The sequence below is a fragment of the Arvicola amphibius genome, chromosome 2 (genome assembly GCF_903992535.2).
Source record: "Arvicola amphibius chromosome 2, mArvAmp1.2, whole genome shotgun sequence".
Taxonomy (NCBI): Eukaryota; Metazoa; Chordata; class Mammalia; order Rodentia; family Cricetidae; genus Arvicola; species Arvicola amphibius.
The window spans coordinates 90,834,362-90,856,301 of record NC_052048.2 but is presented as its reverse complement, the minus strand read 5'-3'; the positions used below and the strand labels follow the sequence as shown (position 1 = coordinate 90,856,301).

Below are 21,940 nucleotides of genomic sequence, written 5' to 3'. Positions count from 1 at the left end.
GCAGAAGGAGAATACAAGAGTGGAAACAGGCCTTTTCGTCAAGATGGCACCGAAAGCGAAGAAGGAAGCTCTTGCCCCTCCCAAAGCCAAAGCTAAAGCGAAGGCCTTGAAAGCTAAGAAGGCAGTGCTGAAAGGCGTCCACAGCCACAAAAAGAAGAAGATCCGCACAACGCCCACCTTTCGGCGGCCCAAGACCCTGCGGCTACGAAGGCAGCTTAAATACCCCTGGAAGAGCGTGCCCAGGAGGAACAAGCTTGACCACTATGCCATCATCAAATTCCCCCTGACCACCGAGTCAGCCATGAAGAAGACAGAAGACAACAACACACTTGTGTTCATTGTGGACGACAAGGCCAACAAGCACCAGATCAAACAGGCTGTGAAGAAACTCTATGACATCGATGTGGCCAAAGTCACAAAGTCATAAGGCCCGACGGAGAGAAGAAGGCGTATGTATATCCGGTTGGCTCCTGATTATGATGCTCTGGATGTTGCCAACAAAATTGGAATCATCTAAACTGAGCCCAGCCAGCTAATTCTAAATATACACTTTTTCACCATAAAAAAAAGAGTGGAAACAGGAAATGGAGGTGGGTGTGATCAAAGTTCATTCATTCTATGTGTGTCTAGAATTGTCACAGTGAGGGGCTAGCCAAAGGCGGCTCATCAGGGAAAGGCACCCACCTCCAAGCCTGATGGCCTGAGTTGGGTTCCTCAGACACAGATGCTGGAAGGAGAGAAGCAAATATTAGTTCTCAGACTTCCACTTGTGCACTGTGGCACGGCACAGATGCACCCATAGACACTCACACTCAAGGGAACACCGAAATTTATAATTAAATATTTCACTGAGTTTATTTAGGATCTTCCTTGCCATTTGCCCTGAACTGACTGACATTTGAGGCCTCAAAACAGTGTGAGATAAAATTATTGAAGGCGTATCTTCATTTTGTTCTTTCTGTTTCTCACCTGTTACATATTCAAGAATTACTACTTCAGTTCAACACACATACTTTTAATAGAAAGTATAACAAGAACCATCAAAAGAAATCAGCCATGACATCAGTATAGAAGGATAGGAACTTTTATTATATTAAAAACAATACAAACCAAAACAGATCAAGTAGCCCAAAGTTTAGAGAATTGTTTTATTCCAAAAGTTACAAGCTACACTTAAAAAGTACATGTATTAGGTATATTCTGAGTTTAAAAAATTAGGTTTATTACCAACATTTTTTAAAAGATAGTCTTAGATCTTGTTGCTTGTTACACTAGTTTTATAAATACCTAATTTTGTCATTTACATGCTAAAACAAAATGATAGAATTCAGGGTTTTTTTCCCTTGACAAAAATCTTAGCACCCTAAGTTTATATCCGGTTCTCTTTAGTTGTTCATTTCTGTGGCATTAATGAATTAAAAGTGTGATGTAGCAGTCACTTAATCTCTGTAAATTATTTTTAGATACATGCATTATAATCCCTTGATTGTTTTATATTATTTATTGTATTATAATCCCTTCAATAACATTTCATCAAAAAACAAAAGTATTAAACAACTCTAAATATATTCATCTCAGTTTAATTATTCGAACGTTTTATATATTCATAAAATTTGCACTCTCAATAGTAAAGCTGGTTTGTATTATAAATATGACCAAGAGAAAAGAGACAAGGTTTTGTGAATGTGATCACCTTATTAATATAAACATTTAAAACTTACAAGGCTCAATCAGTTGATAACAAAACATTGAATTTTTCACTTTTCATCTTATTAATGATTTCACAGTCATAGCTTAGAGGCATTAAAGCTCTTTATAAAGGTCTGCACATTTATTTCCTTGAAAAATGATCCTCCAGGAAACCCTTATACTGTTTACTGAATAACAGGCAAGCATTTATAGTGGCAGATTATTAGCAGGGACGTCGGACATAAAGTGTATTAAAGAATACATATTGCATATACTAAGCACTCCCCATTTCCAGGCGGGAATTTCTGAGCAGCTTGACGATGTACTTGTCCATATTCAGTTAACTTGTAACTTCTTTAAAATGCTGTCAAGTGGCTAGACGTTAAGGCCAAAGTGACTTATGTTTAACACGTTAGAAAATATAAGCGTGCTTCAAACACTTCCACACAAAAGAAAATTATGTCCCACTATAAGTGAACAGAATAATTATCTCATCAAAAGCCTAATCTAAAATTCAAAAATTCATCATAAAACTACACTCCTGCAGAGGTCTTCAATTCTTTTTTTCTCACCCAAAACTGAATTGGAGCAATATCTCTCAGTGGAGAGTAATGCTTATGAAGTCTTGATTTAAAGGAATTGTTGAGCTATCCCTTGGTTTGACTCTCTGGAGTTTTGCACTTCTAGATTTTACATTACTGAAAAACCTTCAATAGATGAGAGAAGAGAAAGATTTCTTCCACGTGTGGTGAGGAGAATGGCAATACTACTCTGGAGAAAGCGAACACTGGCTAAGGACAAACACCATCGTATGCATATGGAAGGCTTGGAAGCTGATTCCTGCCATGCTGCCCATCCCATACCTCCTTCAAAGTGCCCATCCCCATCTGAATTCCATTCCTCTGAGGTGTATGGGAATAGAGTTGTTACGTTGAGCAATGCTGAGATAAAGTTCTTTTCCAGAGCTAGTGCTTGGAGTACTAACTTTGAAATATGCGAGACGGTGTCATGTTACGTTTTGAAAACCATTTCTTGACATCTTGGCTTACCAAATTGTATAACCATGTGTCATCTGAGATTCAACATCCAATAGATCGACCGATTTTTTTCTGGACATAGGAAGATTTTGAGCTAAGAGTTACTTTTAAATGGGCTGGAGAAATGGCTCTGCAATTAAGAGCACTAGCTGCTCTTCCAGAGGACCCAAGTTCAATTCCCAGCACCCACACAACAGCTCACAACTGTCTGTAACTCCAGTTCTAGAGGATCCGGCACCTTCACACAGATATGCAAAGAGGCAAAGCACCAACACACATGAAATAAAAATTAAATTAAAAAATAAAAATGTTACTTTAAGGAATCATACTTAGTTATGTATGAGCTCAATTAGGCACATAAAGTGCTATTTAAAAGTACTAGGAAGCTGGGCAGTGGTAGCACAAGCCTTTAATCCCAGCACTTGGGAGGCAGAGGCAGGCAAATCTGCATAAATTCAAGACCAGCCTAGTCTACAGAGTGAATTCCAGAACAGCCAGGACTGTTGTTACACTGCTACATGGGAAACCCTGGGGGAAAAAAAGCACTAGGGAAAGAAATATGCAGTTTTTACATTTAAATGTTGAAAACATTATCCTGAGTGAGGTAACCCAGACCCCAAAAAAACAAATATGGTATGTACTCACTCATAGTGGATACTAGTCATAAACAAAAGGCAACGTGCCTATACTTCAGGATGCTAGAGAAACTAAGTAATAAAGGGAACCCAAAGAAAAACATATATAGACCCACCTGGAAATTAGAATCAGACAAAAATTGGGGAGCAGGGGTCAGGGAGTAGAAGGGAGGGGAGAAGAGAATGGGGGAGTTGAGGAGAACTTGAGGGAATGGGATAGTCGAGATGGAGGAAGGACAGATATGAGAGCAAGGAAAGAGATATCTTGATTGAGGGAGCCATTATGGAGTTAGCAAGAAACCTGGCTCTAGAAAAATGTCCAAGAACCCACGGAGATGACCCCAGCTAAGACCCTAAGCAGTAGAGGAGAGGGTATCTGAACTGACCTTACCCTGTAGCCAGACTGATGATTATCTTAAATATCACCATAGAACCTTCATCCAAAAACAGATGGAAACAGGCAGAGACCCACACCGGAGCATTGGACTGAGCTCCCAAGATCCAGTTGAAGAGTGGAAGGAATGAGAGTATGAGCAAGAAATTCAAGACCATGAGGGGTTCATCCACTGAGACAGTTTGCTTGAGCTAATGAGAGCTCACCAACTCCAACCGGACTGGGAGTGAACGAGCATGGAAACAACCAAGCCCTCCTGAAGGGGGTTGACAGCTGGGGCAGACTGAGGGGGCACTGACACTGACACTGGGATGTGCCTCCACTGCATATGCCGGCTTCATGGGATTCTATTCTCTTTGGATGCAAACCTTGCTCAACCTAGATGTAGTAGGGAAGGCCTTTCTACAGGGTGGGGTGCATGGCACTCCCTTAGGGTTGGAGGGGTGAGGGGGAGGGTCTGTGGAGGGAGAGGGAGGGGACTGGGAGGAGGGGAGGGAGTGAGAACTTGGATTGGTATTTTTTAAAGTAATAATAGAAAAGAAAGAAAAAACAAAAAAAACTGTTGAATGAGTAAAAATGATCTATTGTGCCATTGAAAAAGAACTCTGAATTCTTTTCTTTTCTTTTCTTTTTTTTTGGGGGGTTTTCAAGACAGGGTTTCTCTGTGGCTTTGGAGCCTGTCCTGGAATGGAACTAGCTCGTGTAGTCCAGGCTGGTCTTGAACTCACAGAGATATGCCTGCCTCTTCCTCCCAAGTGCTGGGATTAAAGGTGTGTGCCACCACCACCTGGCTTGAATTCTTTTCAAATACATTACCATTGCTTAACTTACACTAATGAATAAGATACTTGCTGGTAGAGTATCCTAAAATGTTTGGCTCAGTTGTAGTATCTAGGTTGGCTTCTAGAAGTCACAGCCATGGCATTAGCACAATGTCTATTGCAGTACAGTTAATGTATAAGTCAGAAATTGAAATTTATAAACAAAAATTTAAAAGAAGACAGGGCCTGAGTTGTAGCATAGTTGATAAGAGAGAATGCTTGCTTAGCCTGCCTGAATCCCTGGGTTTAATCCCCAGTACCTCATAAAACCAGGCATGGTGGTACCACACCTATAATCCCAGCACTTGGGAGGTGGAGTTAGCAAAACCAGAAGTTTCAAGCCATCTTCATCTACATAGCAAGTTGGAAGCTATCCATGACTATATGAGACCTTGTCTCAGAAAAAAGAAAAAAGGAGAAGGGAAAGGGGAGAAGAAGGAGGAAGAAGAAGAGAAGGAGGAGAAGGAAAAGGAGGAAGAGGAAGAGACAAGAGAAGAATAAGAATAAGGAGTCGGATTCGGTATTCGAGTCTTCTTCCTCCTCCCCCTCCAGCATCACTCCGCAACGCCTCCTCCCTCGCCTCCTCCTCCCCCCTCCTCCTCCTCTTCGTTCTTCTTCTTCTTCTTCTTCTTCTTCTTCTTCTTCTTCTTCTTCTTCTTCTTCCTTCTGTACTTCTCCGGATCCTCCTCCTCCTCCTCCTCCTCCTCCTCCTCCGTCCTCCTCCTCCTCCTCCTCCTCCCCCCTCCTCCCCTTGCTTTTAGTCATCTAGTGCGAGGAAGAAAACCTCTCAGAAAGGATATGTTTGGTGTTCAGCTTCTGGAGATGGGAGCTGACCTTCTCCTGGAAAGCCAGTGTGGCTTCACAGCCACAAGCGTCTTCTATGGAAATGAGGCTTCGTGCTTCCTCAATGTCTGAAGACAATAACAATGTACAAAATGTTACAGCTAACCAGTGATTACAACGAAGTAGGGGTGGGGGTGTAGAACACCTGCCTAGCATAAGAGGAAAAGCAAAGGAATGATAGAAATCAGGAAATCTGTAATTCACTTCAACATTGCCACCTATGTAAAAGCATCTTTCAGGAGGTAAAATCATCTAAAAACAAATAAGAAAGAAAATATTAAAGTTAATTTCACAAAAGACTCCATTAGGAAAGGTTGGGGAAATGTTTATATTTGTTAAAACTGGGTTAGGCTTATATGAGAGTTCATTGTATTTTTCTTCATGCTTTTGTCTTTGTCCAAAATCAGCCATGACCCAAAGCTTTTAAAGGTGGTTGGTGAAGCCAGAGACAAAGAAACAAGACAGCCACAAGGTAGTGGTGCACGCCTTTAATCCCAGCACTCAGGAGGTAGAGACAGGGGAATTTCTGTAAGTTGAAGGCCAACCTGGTCTACAGTGTGAGTTCCAGTACACCCAATATGGTTATGTCCCCTCTGTATGTTGTGACTATCATTGGTTAATAAAGGAACTGCTTTGGGCCTATAGCAGAGCTATAGGGGAAAAGAGTTAGGTGGGGAAAATAAGCTTAATGCTGGGAGAAAGGAGGCGGAGACAGAGAGAAGCCATGTAGCCTCACTGGAGACAGACGCTGAAACTTTAGCCAGTAAACTACAGTCACATGGTGATACACAGATTTACAGAAATGGGTTAAATTAAGATGTAAGAGTTACCCAATAAGAAGCTAGAGCTAATGGGCCAAGCAGTAACTTAATACAGTTTCTGTGTGATTATTTCGGGGCTGAGCAGCTGGTAAATGAGCAAGCAGCCTCCTCCAACAGAGATCCATTCACAATAAGATTAAAAAAAAGAATGGAACACTTAGGAATGTTTTCAGGTATATGACTTGTACACTGGAAATTACAAAACACTGTTGGAAGAAATTAAAGGCGACGTAAACAAGTGGAAAGAGCAAAATGCAGTATTGAGTGCACTGCAAGACTGTGAAAGAGGCAATCAGTGCACCCCTAAATTGATCTAAGGATGCCTATCAAAGCCCTCATTGCATTGGGGGAAACTGGCAAGTCCCCAGTCACGCTCCTGTGACTGCAGAGCATTAGACAGGAGGGTAAAAGACTCTGAAGATGAACCGTGGCGACCATTGACATGCAACACTTGAAAACGGTCAGACTAGTAAATTTGCTGTTATGCATATTTTATCACAATAGCAATAAAAAGCAGACTGAGACATTAATTCGAAAGAAAAATGAGAGAAGAAAATGGGATCAAATTATAGAAAGTAGACTGTGTGGCAGAAGAGGACAGCAACTCAATATGATAAATTTAAAAAAAAAAGTGGTTCTTCCTAGATTGATTTTTCCTAGAACGAAATCTACTTAGAGGACCCATCTTCACCTGAGCACGTCTTCTTGTCGTCATTCAAGGAGTAGCCAGGGAAACAATCACAGTGGTAGGATGCCGCCCCATCGCTCACACAGATGTGCTGGCAGCCATGAGTGCCCAGCGCACACTTGTCTCGGACTGACCCAAGCCATGCAGGAAAGAAAAGGTTTACCTGTTAGTTAAATAGAACCCTAAACACAAACTTCTGGAATACAAAGCTTTGTTGGTTCCAGTCAGCGCTGAGAGTGGAGCCTTGAGTCGTCACCCGGATTTGTGTTCCAGGAAGAAGAAATGGCTTTCCTCCCCATGCTATGCCTGGCTGTTCCTTCCCCTTTGCTCTCTGGCAGCTGTCAGAGGGGACTACTCTTCTCTCCTTCCCAATATACTGGAGGGCACTGAGCCTTAATGGTAATACAGAGCTTACCATAGGCATTTCTGAAACCTATCAATGCTGTTTATAGATCATCATAAAAAATAATAGACTAAGAAGCCTGTGGTGGTTAACCCTGATAGTCAGCTTGACTGAATCTAGAATCCCTGGGGTCACGTCTGTGAAGGAGTTTCTAGAGAGTGCTAATTGAGATAAGAGGAGTCACTAGAGATATGGGTGATACCGTTTCTACGGGCTGGAGTCCAGAACTGAACTGAAGAAAAAAAAAAAAAAAAAGGCTAACTGGGCACCAGCTTTCATCTCTCTCTGCTCCCTAACTATCAGCTCCAGGGGGACCAGCTGCTTCAAGCTCCTGCTGCTGTGGCCTCCCCAACATTACAGACTACACCCTCCAACTGTGGAGAGAATAAACCCTCCCTCCCTTCCTTCCTTCCTTCCTTCCTTCCTTCCTTCCTTCCTTCCTTCCTTCCTCCCTCCCTCCTTCCCTCCGTCCCTCCCTCCCTCCCTCCCTTCCTTCTTTCCTTCCTTCCTTCCTTCCTTCCTTCCTCCCATCTCTCCCTCCCTCCCATTTCTCCCTCCCTCCCTCCCTCCCTCCGTCCCTCCCTCCTTCCTTCCTTCCTTCCTTCCTTCCTTCCTGCATTCAGGTGCTTGGGTTGGGCATTTTGTCACAGCCATGAAGGAAATCACTAATTCAGACATCATTGTCTGTGGAGCTAAGTTTGATGCTACACACACACACACACACACACACACACACACACACACACACACAGGATTGTATTGCCTAAAGACCAACCACTGATACCTTACGAGGTGGGACAAAAACATTGGTGACCTGAACACTAATGTTCGTTTTATCTATCTATCTATCTATCTATCTATCTATCTATCTATCTATCTATCTATCTATCTATCTTCTTCCCTCCCTTCCTCTCTCTTTTTCTCATAGGGAAAAAGAAAAACAATAACTTAATAAGATTAATGATGATATATTCAATTAAATCCTGAAGTGCTCTACTTATCACATAAATAGCATTTCAGAGATAAAGGTAGCATGCCCAAACTTGAGTGGGGAACAAAGGAGGCACCACATTGTGGGTCCTGTGTCCAATGGCCTAGGACAAGTGAAAAGAGTTTATTGAACCCAGAAAGGTTCCAGACCGACATAGATTCTTTCTCTGCCATTACAAGGGCCAAAGCCCTGTACTTGTTTCTTGTCTTGTACTGATTGATCGTAGTCCTCCTGCTCCCATCTCCATAGTGGCTAGGATTAGAAGCCATGTCTGATTTCATTTCTTAAAGAGGGAAGAGCCAGGCGTGTGGTACCCATGCACTCAACAAACGGTAACCCAGCACTCAGGGTTACTGCAAATTGAGGCAAACTGGGCTTCACAGTGAGTTTCAGGTCAGCTGGGGATGCAGGAATCATGGTCTCACAGAAACAAAAACAAAATTTTTTTTAAAAAAAAGCAAAAAAGCAAGAGAGCCAGCGATGTGCCACGTCCCTTCATTTATCTTGACAAGATCCCACTGCATCTAGTTCCCCGAGGAAGAGGAGCAGATGGAACAGTTCTGAAAGCGCTAATGTGCCAAACTCAGCAGCACCTCGAGAGCAAGAAATGCCTCTCCAGATGGACAGCTTTGATGTGTATAAATGCCGCCCTGTTCCACCAGCGAACCTAAATCAAATTAATGAGGATTAATGGTCCCGGCAGGGGCTCGTTAGCCAAGTCACAAGGCCTGAGTCACTAAGATTGATCAGCTAGAAACAGTCAAGAATGTCCCCGCTTCCAACACCTTGGAAGGCCTGTGTGGGTCTAAGTCAACCCTTCACAAAGTCTCCTTTGCTAAAAGAATTCAGCTTAAAGATCAACACTACAGCAAAGTCCCCGGGGCCAAGTTTTAACTGGAAAAAGATCAGTTCAGCCTATCATAGCAAATAATTACTGTCCATCTGACTTCCTCTATTTGCTTAAAAAGTGCCCAGTGTACAGGGTTCTAAATTTTTTCCTGGATGGGGACCCCATATATCATTAGCGTTTCTCATATCCCCCATTCCCTACCCATTTCCCAGTAATTTTCTGAAGTTATTATGTTTGGAAAAGCCAATGAACTCACCAACCCCCTGGGCAACATGCTTCTAAGCATGTAAGCTGGCCAGACTCCTGAGACTGGGTCTTTAAGTTGCCCCCAAGAACCTCTCTCCCTGCGAAGTGCAGGTTCATTTCACCACCATAGAAAGAGTCAAGCTGGGAAGGGTTTGTGGAATGGACCTTACCTGAACATGTTTTCTTATCTGCATTCAGAGCATAGCCCTCAAAGCATTCACAGTGATGGGACCCGGCTCCATCGTTCACACAAATGTGTTGGCAACCATGTGTACCCAAAGCACATTTATCCTGAGCTGCCAGAAGAGAGTCCAAGAGGGAAATTTTAAAATTAGAAGTCAAAGAGTCTTTCAGTACCCAGAGACAGAAACATGCTTGCTTTAAAACAGCTTGAAATATAGGAGAGGGAAGCTGGCTGGAAGCGAGGCAAAACTGTCAGCATTGTTTGCTCTAACTAGAAATTAGCAGAGTTAATAAGATCTTTCACACATGATAATTATTCTCCGACGTTATACTCAGTTCTTCTTTCAATATCATCAGTGTTGAGTGTTTTATAACTCAAGCATCTCATTAATACTTAATGCATTCCTTTTAGGTTTATTGTACTTATTCCAACCCAGAAATAGACCAGTCAATTATGCAGCTAATTGCACTAGATCCAGGAGTAGGGGGAAAAAAAGTTTGGAGAAATTCTATTTTAACATTTGTTTCATAAATAAGGTACAAGAGTCCCAGGAGACTAAGTAATTTTGGGTGGAATGACAGTCTGGGACCTAATTCTTTATTCAGTGTACTTACCTGTGAGAAATAAATGAATAGGCAATAGTTAGGTAGGTAAATAAATACAGAATAAATACAGATAAATATAGATACACAACAGAAAGGCATGGATACAGTAGAGATACATTTTTGTTTTTGCAACAGGGTCTTACTATGTAGCCAAGGCTGGCATGAAATCTTCAGCTTTTTTTCCCCAAGACAGGGTTTCCCTGTGTGGCTTTGGAGCCTGTCCTGGAGCTTGCTCAGTAGACCAGGCTGGCCTCGAACTCACAGAGAATTGCCTGCCTCTGCCTCCCAAGTGCTAGAACCAAAGGTATGCACCACCACTGCCCGGCTAATCTTTAGCCTCTTGAACATTGGGATTGCTGTCATGGATCACCACACCCAGAAAGAAGGGAAGAAACTTGTATTGACATATTTTAAACTACTTTGGTGGGGGAAGATTGAGACAGAGTCTCATCTATAGCCCAAGAAGACCTGGAGTTTACAATGACCCTCCTGCCTCTGCTACCCAAGTGCTGGGGTGATAGCCATGAACTACCATATTCAGCTTTAATCTATTTTTTTTAACTTTTAAATTTTCATTTTTAAGGCAAGTTCAGGCTTTTTAAAAAACTTACTTCCTCTATTCCCAAATGTCAATAATCTAGATAAGTCTAGTATGATAACCAAAATCACTGATACAGGATGATTAATCATCACTCAATATTCAGATGCTCCCAGTTCTTCTCTTAATGTCCATTTTCTGGTCCAGGATCCAATCTAAGATCCCACATGACATGAAGTTGTCATATACTGAGACATTCCATTGGTCTACCTTTGTTTTTACGACTTTGACCCATTTGAGAAGGACCGGAAAACATGGTGGACTAAGAGTCTCTCCCTTTGGGTCTGTCTGAGGTCTCCTCACGCTTCTAAAGCTTTAGCAAGAATATGCCAATTGTGCTGCCACATCAGGTGAGACTGTCAGGGAGGGAGGGACAGTTGCTGTCCACATCAGGTGAGACTGTCAGGGAGGGAGGGACAGTTCCTGTCCACATCAGGTGAGACTGTCAGGGAGGGAGGGACAGTTCCTGTCCACATCAGGTGAGACTGTCAGGGAGGGAGGGACAGTTGCTGTCCACATCAGGTGAGACTGTCAGGGAGGGAGGGGACAGTTGCTGTCCAGCTGGTGTCTCTAAAAGACAGGGAACCTGAGAAGTGCAAACGGTTCCTGCTGCTCTGAGGAGGGTCTCCAGTATCCTAGAGGACACATAGTGGGATCTGGGCACATTGAAGACCCACAAAACGGCACCAAGCCCAGAGTGTTACCTGTTTCCTGCCCATTGTCCACTACACACTGCCAGGACACGCTGTTCCTCGTGTACACCATCCCATGATGCCGGCTACACGCTGTTCGGGATCATTGGGTAATAGCACGGTGTGTTCTTAGCTGATTGGATGATATATGTATATGTGCAAGTGAACTTCCGAATTAAGCTAGATCTGCACCCCATGCTGGTCTCCAGAATCTGCTTCCTGGTTAACTTATCCTGACTCCGTGATTCCGCAGCCCTCACCCCACTTCCAAGCTGCCAGAGCAATGAGGTCATCTCTAGTGATGTTGATCTCTCATTACTTGATAAGGTATTGGCCAGGTTCCCCACTACAGAGTTCTCTCTCTCTCTCTCTCTCTCTCTCTCTCTCTCTCTCTCTCTCTCTCTCTCTCTCTCTCTCTCCTTTCCTCCTTCCCTCCCTCCACTTCTGATTTTTTATACAGACTATACAGCTGGGCAGAGGTGGTGTACACTTTTAATTCCAGACCTTCAGAGCAGTGGTGGTAGGCGGATATCTGAGTTCCAGGCCAGCCTGGGAAAAGCCAGAAAAAGAAAAGAAAAGAAAAGAAAAGAAAAGAAGAGAAACAAAATCCCCAGGGTGGCTAAAATGGAAAACTGATCAAGTTCCAGCCGTAGGCTTCCCCTTCAACACTGGGCGTGCTGAGAGGTGAACATGTGCACAGCCCACTCACCTGCACACGTTGCCCTGTCTGCATTCAAGGTGTAACCTTCGTAGCACTCGCAGTGGTAGGAGCCGTTTCTGTCGTTCACACAGATCTGTTCGCATCTGTGAGTGTTGAGGGCACACTTATCAATAGCTGTCAAGAGATGAGTATGGCAGATGTGGACACATGGAAAGGATGAGGTGAGCAAACCCTTAGCAGTCTCTCTCTCTCTCTCTCTCTCTCTCCTCTCTCTCTCCTCTCTCTCTCTCTCTCTCTCTCACACACACACACACACACACACACACACGCTAACAGAGGGAGTGAGCACAGACATTGATGGAATTTGGATCCTACTCTCTGGTCCTGTTCCTTCACCAGTAGACCCACTGATACATATACCTCTTCCTTTTTTTTGCATCTCAATTTTCTTAACTATAAAATTAGCAGTTTGAACTAAATGATGTTGGTTTTCTTCACAAAAATTCTCCTAGGCTTACAGAAGGGTAAAAAGGCTAATTCCTGTTCCTCATTGACTCTGTGTGGTACTTAGATGCCACTGAGCAGGGCCTTCAGCCTTTCTCTCTACTTCTAGTGTCCATGAGTGTGTACTGTCCTAGAGAAAAATTGGGGTGCTTGTGTCTAATGAAATAAAACCCAGGGAAAGGTGTCAAATCTCCAAAAGTATCAAGAGTTTTGGATCCCAGGGCTGAATTGTTGGTTCACTGACTAAGAAGACTGGCTGTGCTTCCAAGGACCTAAGTTCGACTCCCAGCATCCAATGGCAGCTCACAACTGTCTATAACTCCAGTACCAAGAGACCCGGCACCCTCTTCTGGCCTCTATGAGCACTGCATGAAGATGATGTCTATGTGTATAACACTCAAATAAATTTATAAATTAGCATATAAATTTGGAAAAATAGAGGGTGGTGGTCGTGCATGCCTTTGATCCCAGGACTGGGAAGTTGAGGCAGGCAGATCTCTGTGAGTTCGAGGACAATCTGGTTTACAAAGTGAATCCTTGACAGCCAGGGTTACATAAAGAAATCCTATCTCAAAAAACCAACAAAATAAAATAAAGGAAAACATTTAAAGAGTTTTGGATCCCTTATTTCCCACCATTCCTTTTATCGGTGTCTTCTTTAAGAACGATAACAATGAGAAGAACGAGCAGAGTAAGGATCTTAAGTCAACACAACACGTTTACAGCTGTTCACAGAAGCCAGGAAATGGAACCCACCAAAATGTTCATCAGCAGAAGGACAGATAAAGAAAATGTGATACAGAGGGGAGGAGATGGCAATTTTTAATAAAAAAAATATATATATACGGAAAAAAAAAAACAGCCTAACGTAACAAACGAGAAGCCCCTTAGAGCATCTTGCCTGGGATTAAAGCTCTCTCTCCTACCCGTCTGCTAGCCTATGCTTTGCTCAGGGCCTCTCAGTAAGCTTCGGCTTTGCTGGGATTTCTTCTGGCTAATGATTTATCTGCAAATATTTCCACCACAACTGAATGCAAATGTTAGGAAATGCAAATAAATCAAAAACGTCACCTACTTAGAACAGATGTTCCTCATCTTCTGATAGAATCATATCCTGATTAACCAATTAAAAGCTATAAATGTCAAAAAAAAAAAAAGAAAATGTGGTACAGACACACAATGGGATCTTACACAGACGTAAGGAAAACGGAAACCAGGATTTTTGCAGGAAAATGGGTGCAACTGGAAATTACTATGTCAAACAAGAGGGAAAAAAGATTCAGAAAGATACTGCATCTTTTCTCTCATGAGGAATCTACTAAAATTGGACGTGTGTGTTTGTACGTTACAGAACTCCAAGGGTTCATGGGAGAAAAGGAAGAGATCTTGAGGGAGGTGAGAAGCAGAGAGAGAGGAATGGGATGAGTGTCCTAGGGAAACAGAAAGGGTGTTAAACTGGGAGAAGAAGGGGAGAGAGGCAGGGCTGAGGAAGGCAGCAGGGAGAGAAAAATGAAAGCAAAGTATAATGACGCACACATATGAAGATGCTATGATCAAACCGATCTGCATACTAACCTAAAATATTAATTTTTAGAAAAAGAAGGGGCTGAAGAGACAGCTCAGTGTTTATGGAGGCATACTGCTTTTGCAGAGAATCTAAGTTTGCTTCCTAACAGCACAGGCAATGGCTCACCACCTGCAACTCCAGCTGCAGGGGAACCCCAACACCTGGAGACCTTCGGGTACCTGCGCTCACACACACATACCCACACAAGGACACAAATATAATTTAAATTTATTTTATTTTATTTGTTTGTTTGTTTAGTTGGTTGGTTTGGTTTTGATTTTTGTTTTTTTCAGACAGGGTTTCTCTGTGTAGCCCTGTTATGTGCCACTACTGCCTGGCTTAATTTTTTTTTTAAGAATAGTAACAAACTGGGAGGTGGTGGTGCACGCCTTTAATCCCAGCACTCAGGAAGCAGAGGCAGGGGAATCTCTGTGAGTTCGAGGCCAGCCTGGTTTACAAGAGCTAGTTCCAAAACAGAAATCAAAGCTACACAGAGAAACCTTGTCTCGAAAAACAAAAAACAAAAAAAAAAAAACAAACAAACAACAAAAAAAAACCAAAAAAGAGAAAGAAAGAAAGAAAGGAAGGAAGGAAGGAAGGAAGGAAGGAAGGAAGGAAGGAAGAAAGAAAGAAAGAAAGAAAGAAAGAAAGAAAGAAAGAAAGAAAGAAAATAGTACCAAGGCCTGTGCTAGGCTAGGCTGCCCTGAGTAGGTTCTCCCTTTTCTATCATGTTCTCTATCAAGAAAAGCTGCTGAGCAGTGCTAAATCTGCCAGAAGGCCCTCGGGAGGAAAGAGGTTGAAGTCAAAGGCTCAGACAGACCCCACCCCTGGAGAAGAGGCGTCAGAGAGCTCCTGTTCCACCACTGCGCCCTAAGGAAGCCTCACCTGAACATGTTTTGCGGTCGGCGTTCAAGGTGTACCCTTGGCTGCACTCACAGTGGTGCCTGCCGTCACCATCACTGATGCACACGTGCTGACACTGGTGTGTGCCAAGCACACAAGGGTCCAGAGCTAGTCAAAGAACAGGCACAGCAGTTACGTCAATACCAAAGGATCATTCTAGTCACTTCCTTCTGCCTCTAGGTTTCTTTCTGACTCCATTTTGACTTCACTATTTAAAACAGGGGGTGGGGGAGCATTAAATATTTGATTTGAGATGCTGTAAATTTAGAATTATAGATCTGGCTATACCATCTCTCAAAAGAGAAAGGACGTTCTGAATTTGGAGTTGCTGGAATCAAACAATCAGGCAACTTGATGTTTTATTTGGCCAGATTGTATACCCATGAGACAGATTCCTGCCTCTCGACCATAAGAGCTATGGAGAATAACGTACCTTCAAGAGTGCTATGAGCTACAGGGCCCCGCGTAGCTGGGACCTTGCTTGCAACAGTTCCACATTTTGTGCCTAAAGGGCACTGGAACACAAGCAAGCCTATCAGCCTGGAACTAACTCACACTTGGGCAGTGGATCTGCTTGAGCACACAAATGGTGCAAGGCCATCCAGCCAACAGCTTCCTTCTGCATGCCCATCACATGGCCAATGCCCAGATATCTACTTGGCTTCTTAGTAGCTTCAAAGATGATGGATTTACATTATAAACACAAAGAGATAAAAAGAAAGGTAGAAGATTACGTCGGCTAAATCATATCTCCACCTCCTTGCTCCTGGAAACATTTATATCTCATTGGAATGACACCTCCCACACACACGCGCGTCCAGTGACGTGTTTTAAAAGATGAATCAATGAATTTAGTCATTTCTATAAAGCCAAGGCCTGCTAGAGGAGACTTAACACTCCTGTAGCAGGTAACGCAGCCTCCGGTGCCCTTGGCAATAGGACAAGGCTAATATTTTCCCAAGGAGCGCCTTTTCATGCAATAATCTTTCCAGCCCGTTGACTACAACAAACTGCCCCTCAGCCATTTTTTCCAGAGAGGACAGCCCCCCGCCTTGCTGCCCCCAGAACAAACAGGTCTTTTGTAAGTGAGGGAAAGATTGCCACTCACTCCCTACATTACAGCCTTGGAGCCCACCCCTAGTTGCTAACTTTAAGACCCAACCTAGCCACAGACCAGAGCCCTGACAGAAGAGCTCTCACCCACAGCTCAAGGGGGTTTTCTGGGAAAAAGAAAAAAAAGAGAAAAAAAGGCACTTTCTTTCTAGAGCCTACTAAATGCCAAGTAGTTGCCATCATGGCCAATGGTGTCTTGTGAAAGCCTAGTGTCCCGGGACACAGAAGGCAAGGGGATCTCAGCCAGGAATGACCGCAATGAGGCTGAGATTTCATCTACCATTTCCCGACCCACTGATGATCCTGAGTTCCACATTCATTTAGATATAGAGTCTCATTGATGTTTGCAACTGTACCCACTGGCTCCTTTGCTTGTCTTTTTCACCAGTTCCATAATAGTATCTGAAGACTGAGAGCAGTTTCTGTGACTTGGTATGTGGTGGTCAGTATGAATAGATACAGAATGCGCATGGCACAAACTGTCGTTTTAGGAGTTCACCTAAATTGCAAGTGTCCACACTCATTTCAACAATCCCACAGAGGCTTTCAAATGATCGTCTCCAAATGATTTTTTAGATTGTGACACCCACAAACCATAATTCTATTTTTCTAAAGTTTTTAAAATAGATTTCTGTTTTCTTTTTCTTGACATGGTCTCATCATGTGCATGGTGGCCTCAAACTAAGGATATATCTGAAGCTGGCCTTGAACTCCACCTCTCAAGTTCTGGGGTTACAGGCATTACCATCACACCCAGGTCACTTCCTGAGCAAAATAAAAAGGCTTCCAGCACAGAATAGATTCATACAGTTTCATCTGATTAATTCATGCTAAAAAAAAGAAATGCTAATAAAATTAGCATGATCATATTCAAACTCCATCCAAAAGGAAGAATAGAAGATGAACAAAATAATTTGTTTTTAATCTGTTCCTTGCATCTAAGTGAATCAGAAAACCCAACCCTTCTCATCCATAATCCAGTTTGTTCCACAAAAGAATAAGCAGAGAAAGAGTCAAATCTGAAAATGAGCTTTCATTACATATACATGGACAGTGATATTGGGATCCAGCCCACTGGTCCTCCCAGGGGCAGACACCACTCTGGCTTCTGAGGGAGAACAAGAGAGGCAGTGTTAAATCTGGAGATGTCAAGCTAAAGAAAACATTTGGAGGGAGGGGAGGAGTGTTAACGGTGGAGAAGAGGGCTCTGAAGAGATGTCTTGAGTTTCAGTGTTTGGGTTTTGGGTTTGGGGTTTTATTTCTGACCCCATCAGGGAGCAGCAGGATTGTTTATTCTGGTTATTTCCAGAACTTAACATGTTTAATGCAAACATGAAGGTTTTATGAACAAACCGAGTTACATATAGTACAGCCTTGTATTTCTAAACCAACACCATGTGTTTAGGTTGGTTAAAAAAAGAGAGTGAGACCTCCCAAAAAAGCATTGCATGTGTTTAATTCTTCCATAAAATTTCTACCCTCTCCCAAAAAATGAATATACTGCTTTTTCCAGGGGGCTGGAACATTGGCTCAGCGGTTAAGAGCACATACTTCCCTTGCAGAAGGCCCAAGTTTGGTGCCCATTGACCATCTGGGGTGACTTTAACTGCCTCCAACTCCAGGGGATTTGAGGCTTCTTGCCTCATGTGCACATGCCCACACACATACACACAACTTAAAAAAAATAAATCCTTCAAAACCAACTTCCAGGTACACAATGTATGAACTCTAACATCCTTGTTAGTTGGAAGCTAAGACTTACCAACTTACCACAGAAAGTCTCCTGGAATCTAGCAGAAAGCTTCTCGATGACTCCATAGGTCTCCACATAGAACACATGATCTTCCAGGGGCTTGCTAGCCATCATCTTGAGGGACTCCATATCTGCCCTGTCCACACCCACGGCATACAACTCAATACCAGATGCCCGGGCTCTGGCAGCCACCTCATTCACCTGGTCCTGGGGCCTCCCATCCGTCACAATAATAGCTACCTTGGGGATGTTAGACATGGGCCCCCGAGCTCCTGCCTCCACAGTGAAGGCTTCCTCCATTGCTGTCTGGATAGCCAGCCCTGACATAGTGCCTGTTGACAAGGGTGTGATCCGGGCCACAGCCTGTTTCAGGGCCTGCTTGTTTGAGTAGGTGTTGAGCTGGAACTCTATCTTCACAGTGCTGGCATAATTCACCACAGCCACCCTCGTGTCAGCTGCCCCGATGTCCAGGGTGTCGATGATACGGGCCACAAAGGTCTTCACTTTGGTGAATTCCAGAGGCCGGACACTACGAGAACTATCGATGATAAACACCAAGTCCAAAGGCCTGCTCTTGCAAACACCTGCAAAGAAGGGTGTGAGGAACACAAAAGACTAAGCGGCAGTCAGACCACGATCAGAAATGGGACAGACCTCACTCTCAGAGAACTCTGGGATTCTGAGAAGCCAGGTCTGGTAACATCCCTTAATCCCAGCAGTATCACTGCCTGCTTCCTTCCTGGAGGCCATCCTTGCTCTGAGTGTTGAAAACACCAGGCCTTCAGAATCCCCTAGTGAGAATTCACATTGAAATGTGAGTCACAGCTGAGACAATGGGGTAACAACACACAGCTACTGCCCTTCCATCTTTGGGAGTGTATCTTGTTTTAAGGATCGCAGACTATGACCTGGCGTCTCTCCTCCTCCCCTAGACTCTCTCGGCCACTTCTCTGCCTCTTTTTACTTGTGGTTGGCCTACACATCTGCCGCAATGGCAGGAAAGAAGAACCCTCACCTTCAAAGCTCCGACATCCTTTCTACACAAGGCATCTCGTGCCCTCCAGTCACTCAACACATGTTCACCACCATTTATTCTTTCCTAGTCCACATTGCCCTGTAGGCATCGTAGAATGTCAACACAGGATCCTGTGAACTGGGCAGTGCAGAGGTTTCATCATACACATCTGGTGGAGGTTTAGGGGAGCAAACCCTGATAAGCAGAGGAGTAAGCCTGGCCTCCGTGACTCCTGTCTCCTAGTCCCAAGGCCTTTCCAGTACATAGCAGCTGCTCCCACTGAGGCAATGTTTTCCACCACAAAAATCAACATCATCTCATGTGCCCAGCCAACGTTTGCACGTTGACTTTGAGCCACCACCCAAAAGATGCCATATGTCATGTATTTGTTTAAGTCAAGAGGAATTACAAATCTCCTTTTTAAGCAGCGCCACCATTTCCTTCAAGATTTTCAGGGATCGAGAGCAAGGAAGAGGATCCGTGTCGAAAATCTTCACTGGACATAGGTCTGTATATTTTTGCACGGAGGAAGTGGAAAGAAAAAAGCACTATGGTGCAAGCCTTGTAACACAGCACTTACACTAACACCCAAGCGGGTGTCCTTCAAACCAACGATGAGGTGGCACGTTGCCCCTAATCCTAGCAGAAGTTCAAGTCATCTTTGGCTATATAGTGAGTTTGAGGCCAGCCTGGGCTATGTAAGACAGAGGGGAGAGAGCGAGGGAGAGACAGAGACAGAGACACACACAGAGAGGGAGAGATTCCACAATTTTGCCCATCTTTGCCAGTCTTGTCAGCAGTAAAAGCCAACAATAAAGCTTAGCAATTCCTGGTTGCTGAAGTGATTTTGCCGAGTAGAATGTGGCATTTATCAAGAGATTGCTGTCTGAGATCAGGTTTGCAGGCCAGACTATAAAGGGCCATGGTCACCGTGTGCAAATTCTAGCATCCTTCTCCCAGTCCTATTCTCCCCGGGCAGAAAACAAGTCATGTTTATTTCCATAGAAAAGTCTTTCTCTTCTACCCTAGCCTAAAGCAACCAGCTAACCAGCTGGCTCAACTTAACCCTCACGAGCCCTGCTTGACCACACGTAGCTGGCTCTTGCTGTTTTAAATCTGGAACTCCAAATCATGGATGATGGAAGAGTTTCCTGAGCCAATTCTTGGCATATCCAGCAAGTCACTGGAGGGGACAAACCATGCCAATTGGTCTGACAGCATCACTGGCCAGATGAGCCTGGTTACCTGGAGCAGGATTTGCTACAGCCTCTTTCAAGACCAGACAGACTAGAGCTGGATCTTCGGGTAAGGAAGAGACAACCTGTAGATGTTAAGGAGATCCTGGCAAGCTGTACAGTGGAAGGAGCCCTTGCTTGACTTCTTAGGGCTCTGAGTTTCCCCAGGGGATCTGATGCTGATTCTGGGTTATTTCACCATGATAAGTCTTGGGGTCCCTGTGTGTGCTGTGGACATACATGAAGGACACCTATCAGCTTCTCCGTGTAGATTTGCTCTCCTCAGAGCAAAATTAATGGAATAGTTCATCGAAGACCAGACCTGGCTGTGTCTTTGGCGATCTGGCAGAGCGTGAGTTGGAGTGGGGGCCCAGTAAGCATAAGCAGAATTACTCGGTCTTGGGGTCTTGGGCAGAACGGAGTAAAGCACCAATATAGTTTCAGGACATGACAGTTTGGTTTTCCTTCCTAGTCCCACTCCACCCTGCCTCCAGCATTCTCCTCTAAGTCTCCCTTCTTCCAGATCTTGCCTTCCTTTTAGACTCTCCCCCCCCCCATTTATACCCCCACCCTTAGGGAGAAAGGCTCACACAACGAATGCAAAATAGATGGAGATTTCCAAATAACGACAAACAGGGTGTCAAAGAAGTGTTTGCTCTCCCTAACCAAGAAATCCGGGCCAGGTAGAGCTGGGAGCCCTCATCTTATTCCCTGACTGGAGCTCCCACATGTGCGCGGTGCTCCCTTCCCAGCTCACAAGGAAGTCTGAATTTCAGGATACCAGGTGCTATCATGGTCATGAGCATTACCTTGCACCTCCAACTCCTACCCCCGCCCCTTGGCTATCGGATCCTTAGTTTTTGCATAGGATTGCCGGGAGCATGCCTCCTTTAGCACACCATTTGGGGTGCTAGAATGAAGAAACATTCGGTGAATATGGCATGCGTCCCGGGGTCCCCGCCTCTCTTTCCGCCTCCAGCTTGGGCTATGACTCCCTCTCCTACGAAGCGGTACCCCGTCTGCCTTACTGTACCTGCACCGCGGGCCCCAGAATAAGGTGCTCGGGTGGGAGTCGCCAGAGCAGGGAGATGCCCCGGACTGCCCCCAGGGACACGTGTCCCCAGTCGGCGGACGCTTGCGCGGGCCAAAGGTCCTGGAGCGGCGGCGGGCAGCAACAGCAGCAAGGGCCAGAGCAGCAGCAGAAGTCCCGGGAGGTGGCGTGCGGGGGCTGGGAGCAACATGATGGACTAGAAGAACTGCCGGGGTCTGTGAGCCGGGAGGTGGCCTGGGCTCACAAGGTCAGGCGCAGGCGTGGGGCCGCACTTCGGCAGTCAATTTAAAGGTCCCGCTTCTGAGGCTCCGCCCCACCCCGCCCCCTGGAAGGCCCTGCCACCCGGGCCCTGGAGCCGCCAAAGGCCAACAAGAAGCTCTGTCTGAGCATTCCAGTGTGGCAGGAGCGGAATGTCTGGGGCTAGGCGGCCAGCGGCACGGTGGTCACCGCCCGCCTAGTCCGGTGGGCCTGACTGGGCGCCTCCTGGCCGATTGCCTCCTTGTAAAACCCGGCTGGGGTTAGGGGGCCGCCTGCTCCACCCTCTTGTGCTAGCCAGTTCTGTATCCCAGTTCCTGTTTGACAAACGCCTGGGGTCTGTGCCCACTCACCAGCAGGTGAGCCTGACTCCCGGCTAAGAGCCT

General features: G+C 44.7%; 1 protein-coding gene across 1 annotated transcript; it reads right to left on the bottom strand.

The window, feature by feature from the left end:
- Positions 1-2,025: 2,025 nt before the first annotated feature.
- Positions 2,026-21,489, bottom strand: Matn3 (matrilin 3). The gene is made up of 8 exons (XM_038320855.1): positions 21,282-21,489; positions 18,016-18,582; positions 15,115-15,240; positions 12,207-12,332; positions 9,589-9,714; positions 6,932-7,057; positions 5,377-5,487; positions 2,026-2,060 (listed from the first exon to the last, which is right to left on the bottom strand). Exons 1-8 carry the CDS (start codon positions 21,487-21,489, stop codon positions 2,026-2,028), a joined length of 1,425 nt encoding a protein of 474 aa, XP_038176783.1.
- Positions 21,490-21,940: the final 451 nt, after the last annotated feature.

Coding starts and splice junctions, on each gene's coding strand:
- Matn3 (XM_038320855.1), bottom strand. CDS start 21,489: ATGTTGCTCCCAGCCCCCGCACGCCACCTCCCGGGACTTCTGCTGCTG. Junction 9,715..12,206: donor AGACAGGGCAACGTGTGCAG/GTGAGTGGGCTG, acceptor CTCTTCTGGCAG/CTCAGGATAAATGTGCTTTG. Junction 7,058..9,588: donor AGATAAGAAAACATGTTCAG/GTAAGGTCCATT, acceptor GGCTTGGGTCAG/TCCGAGACAAGTGTGCGCTG.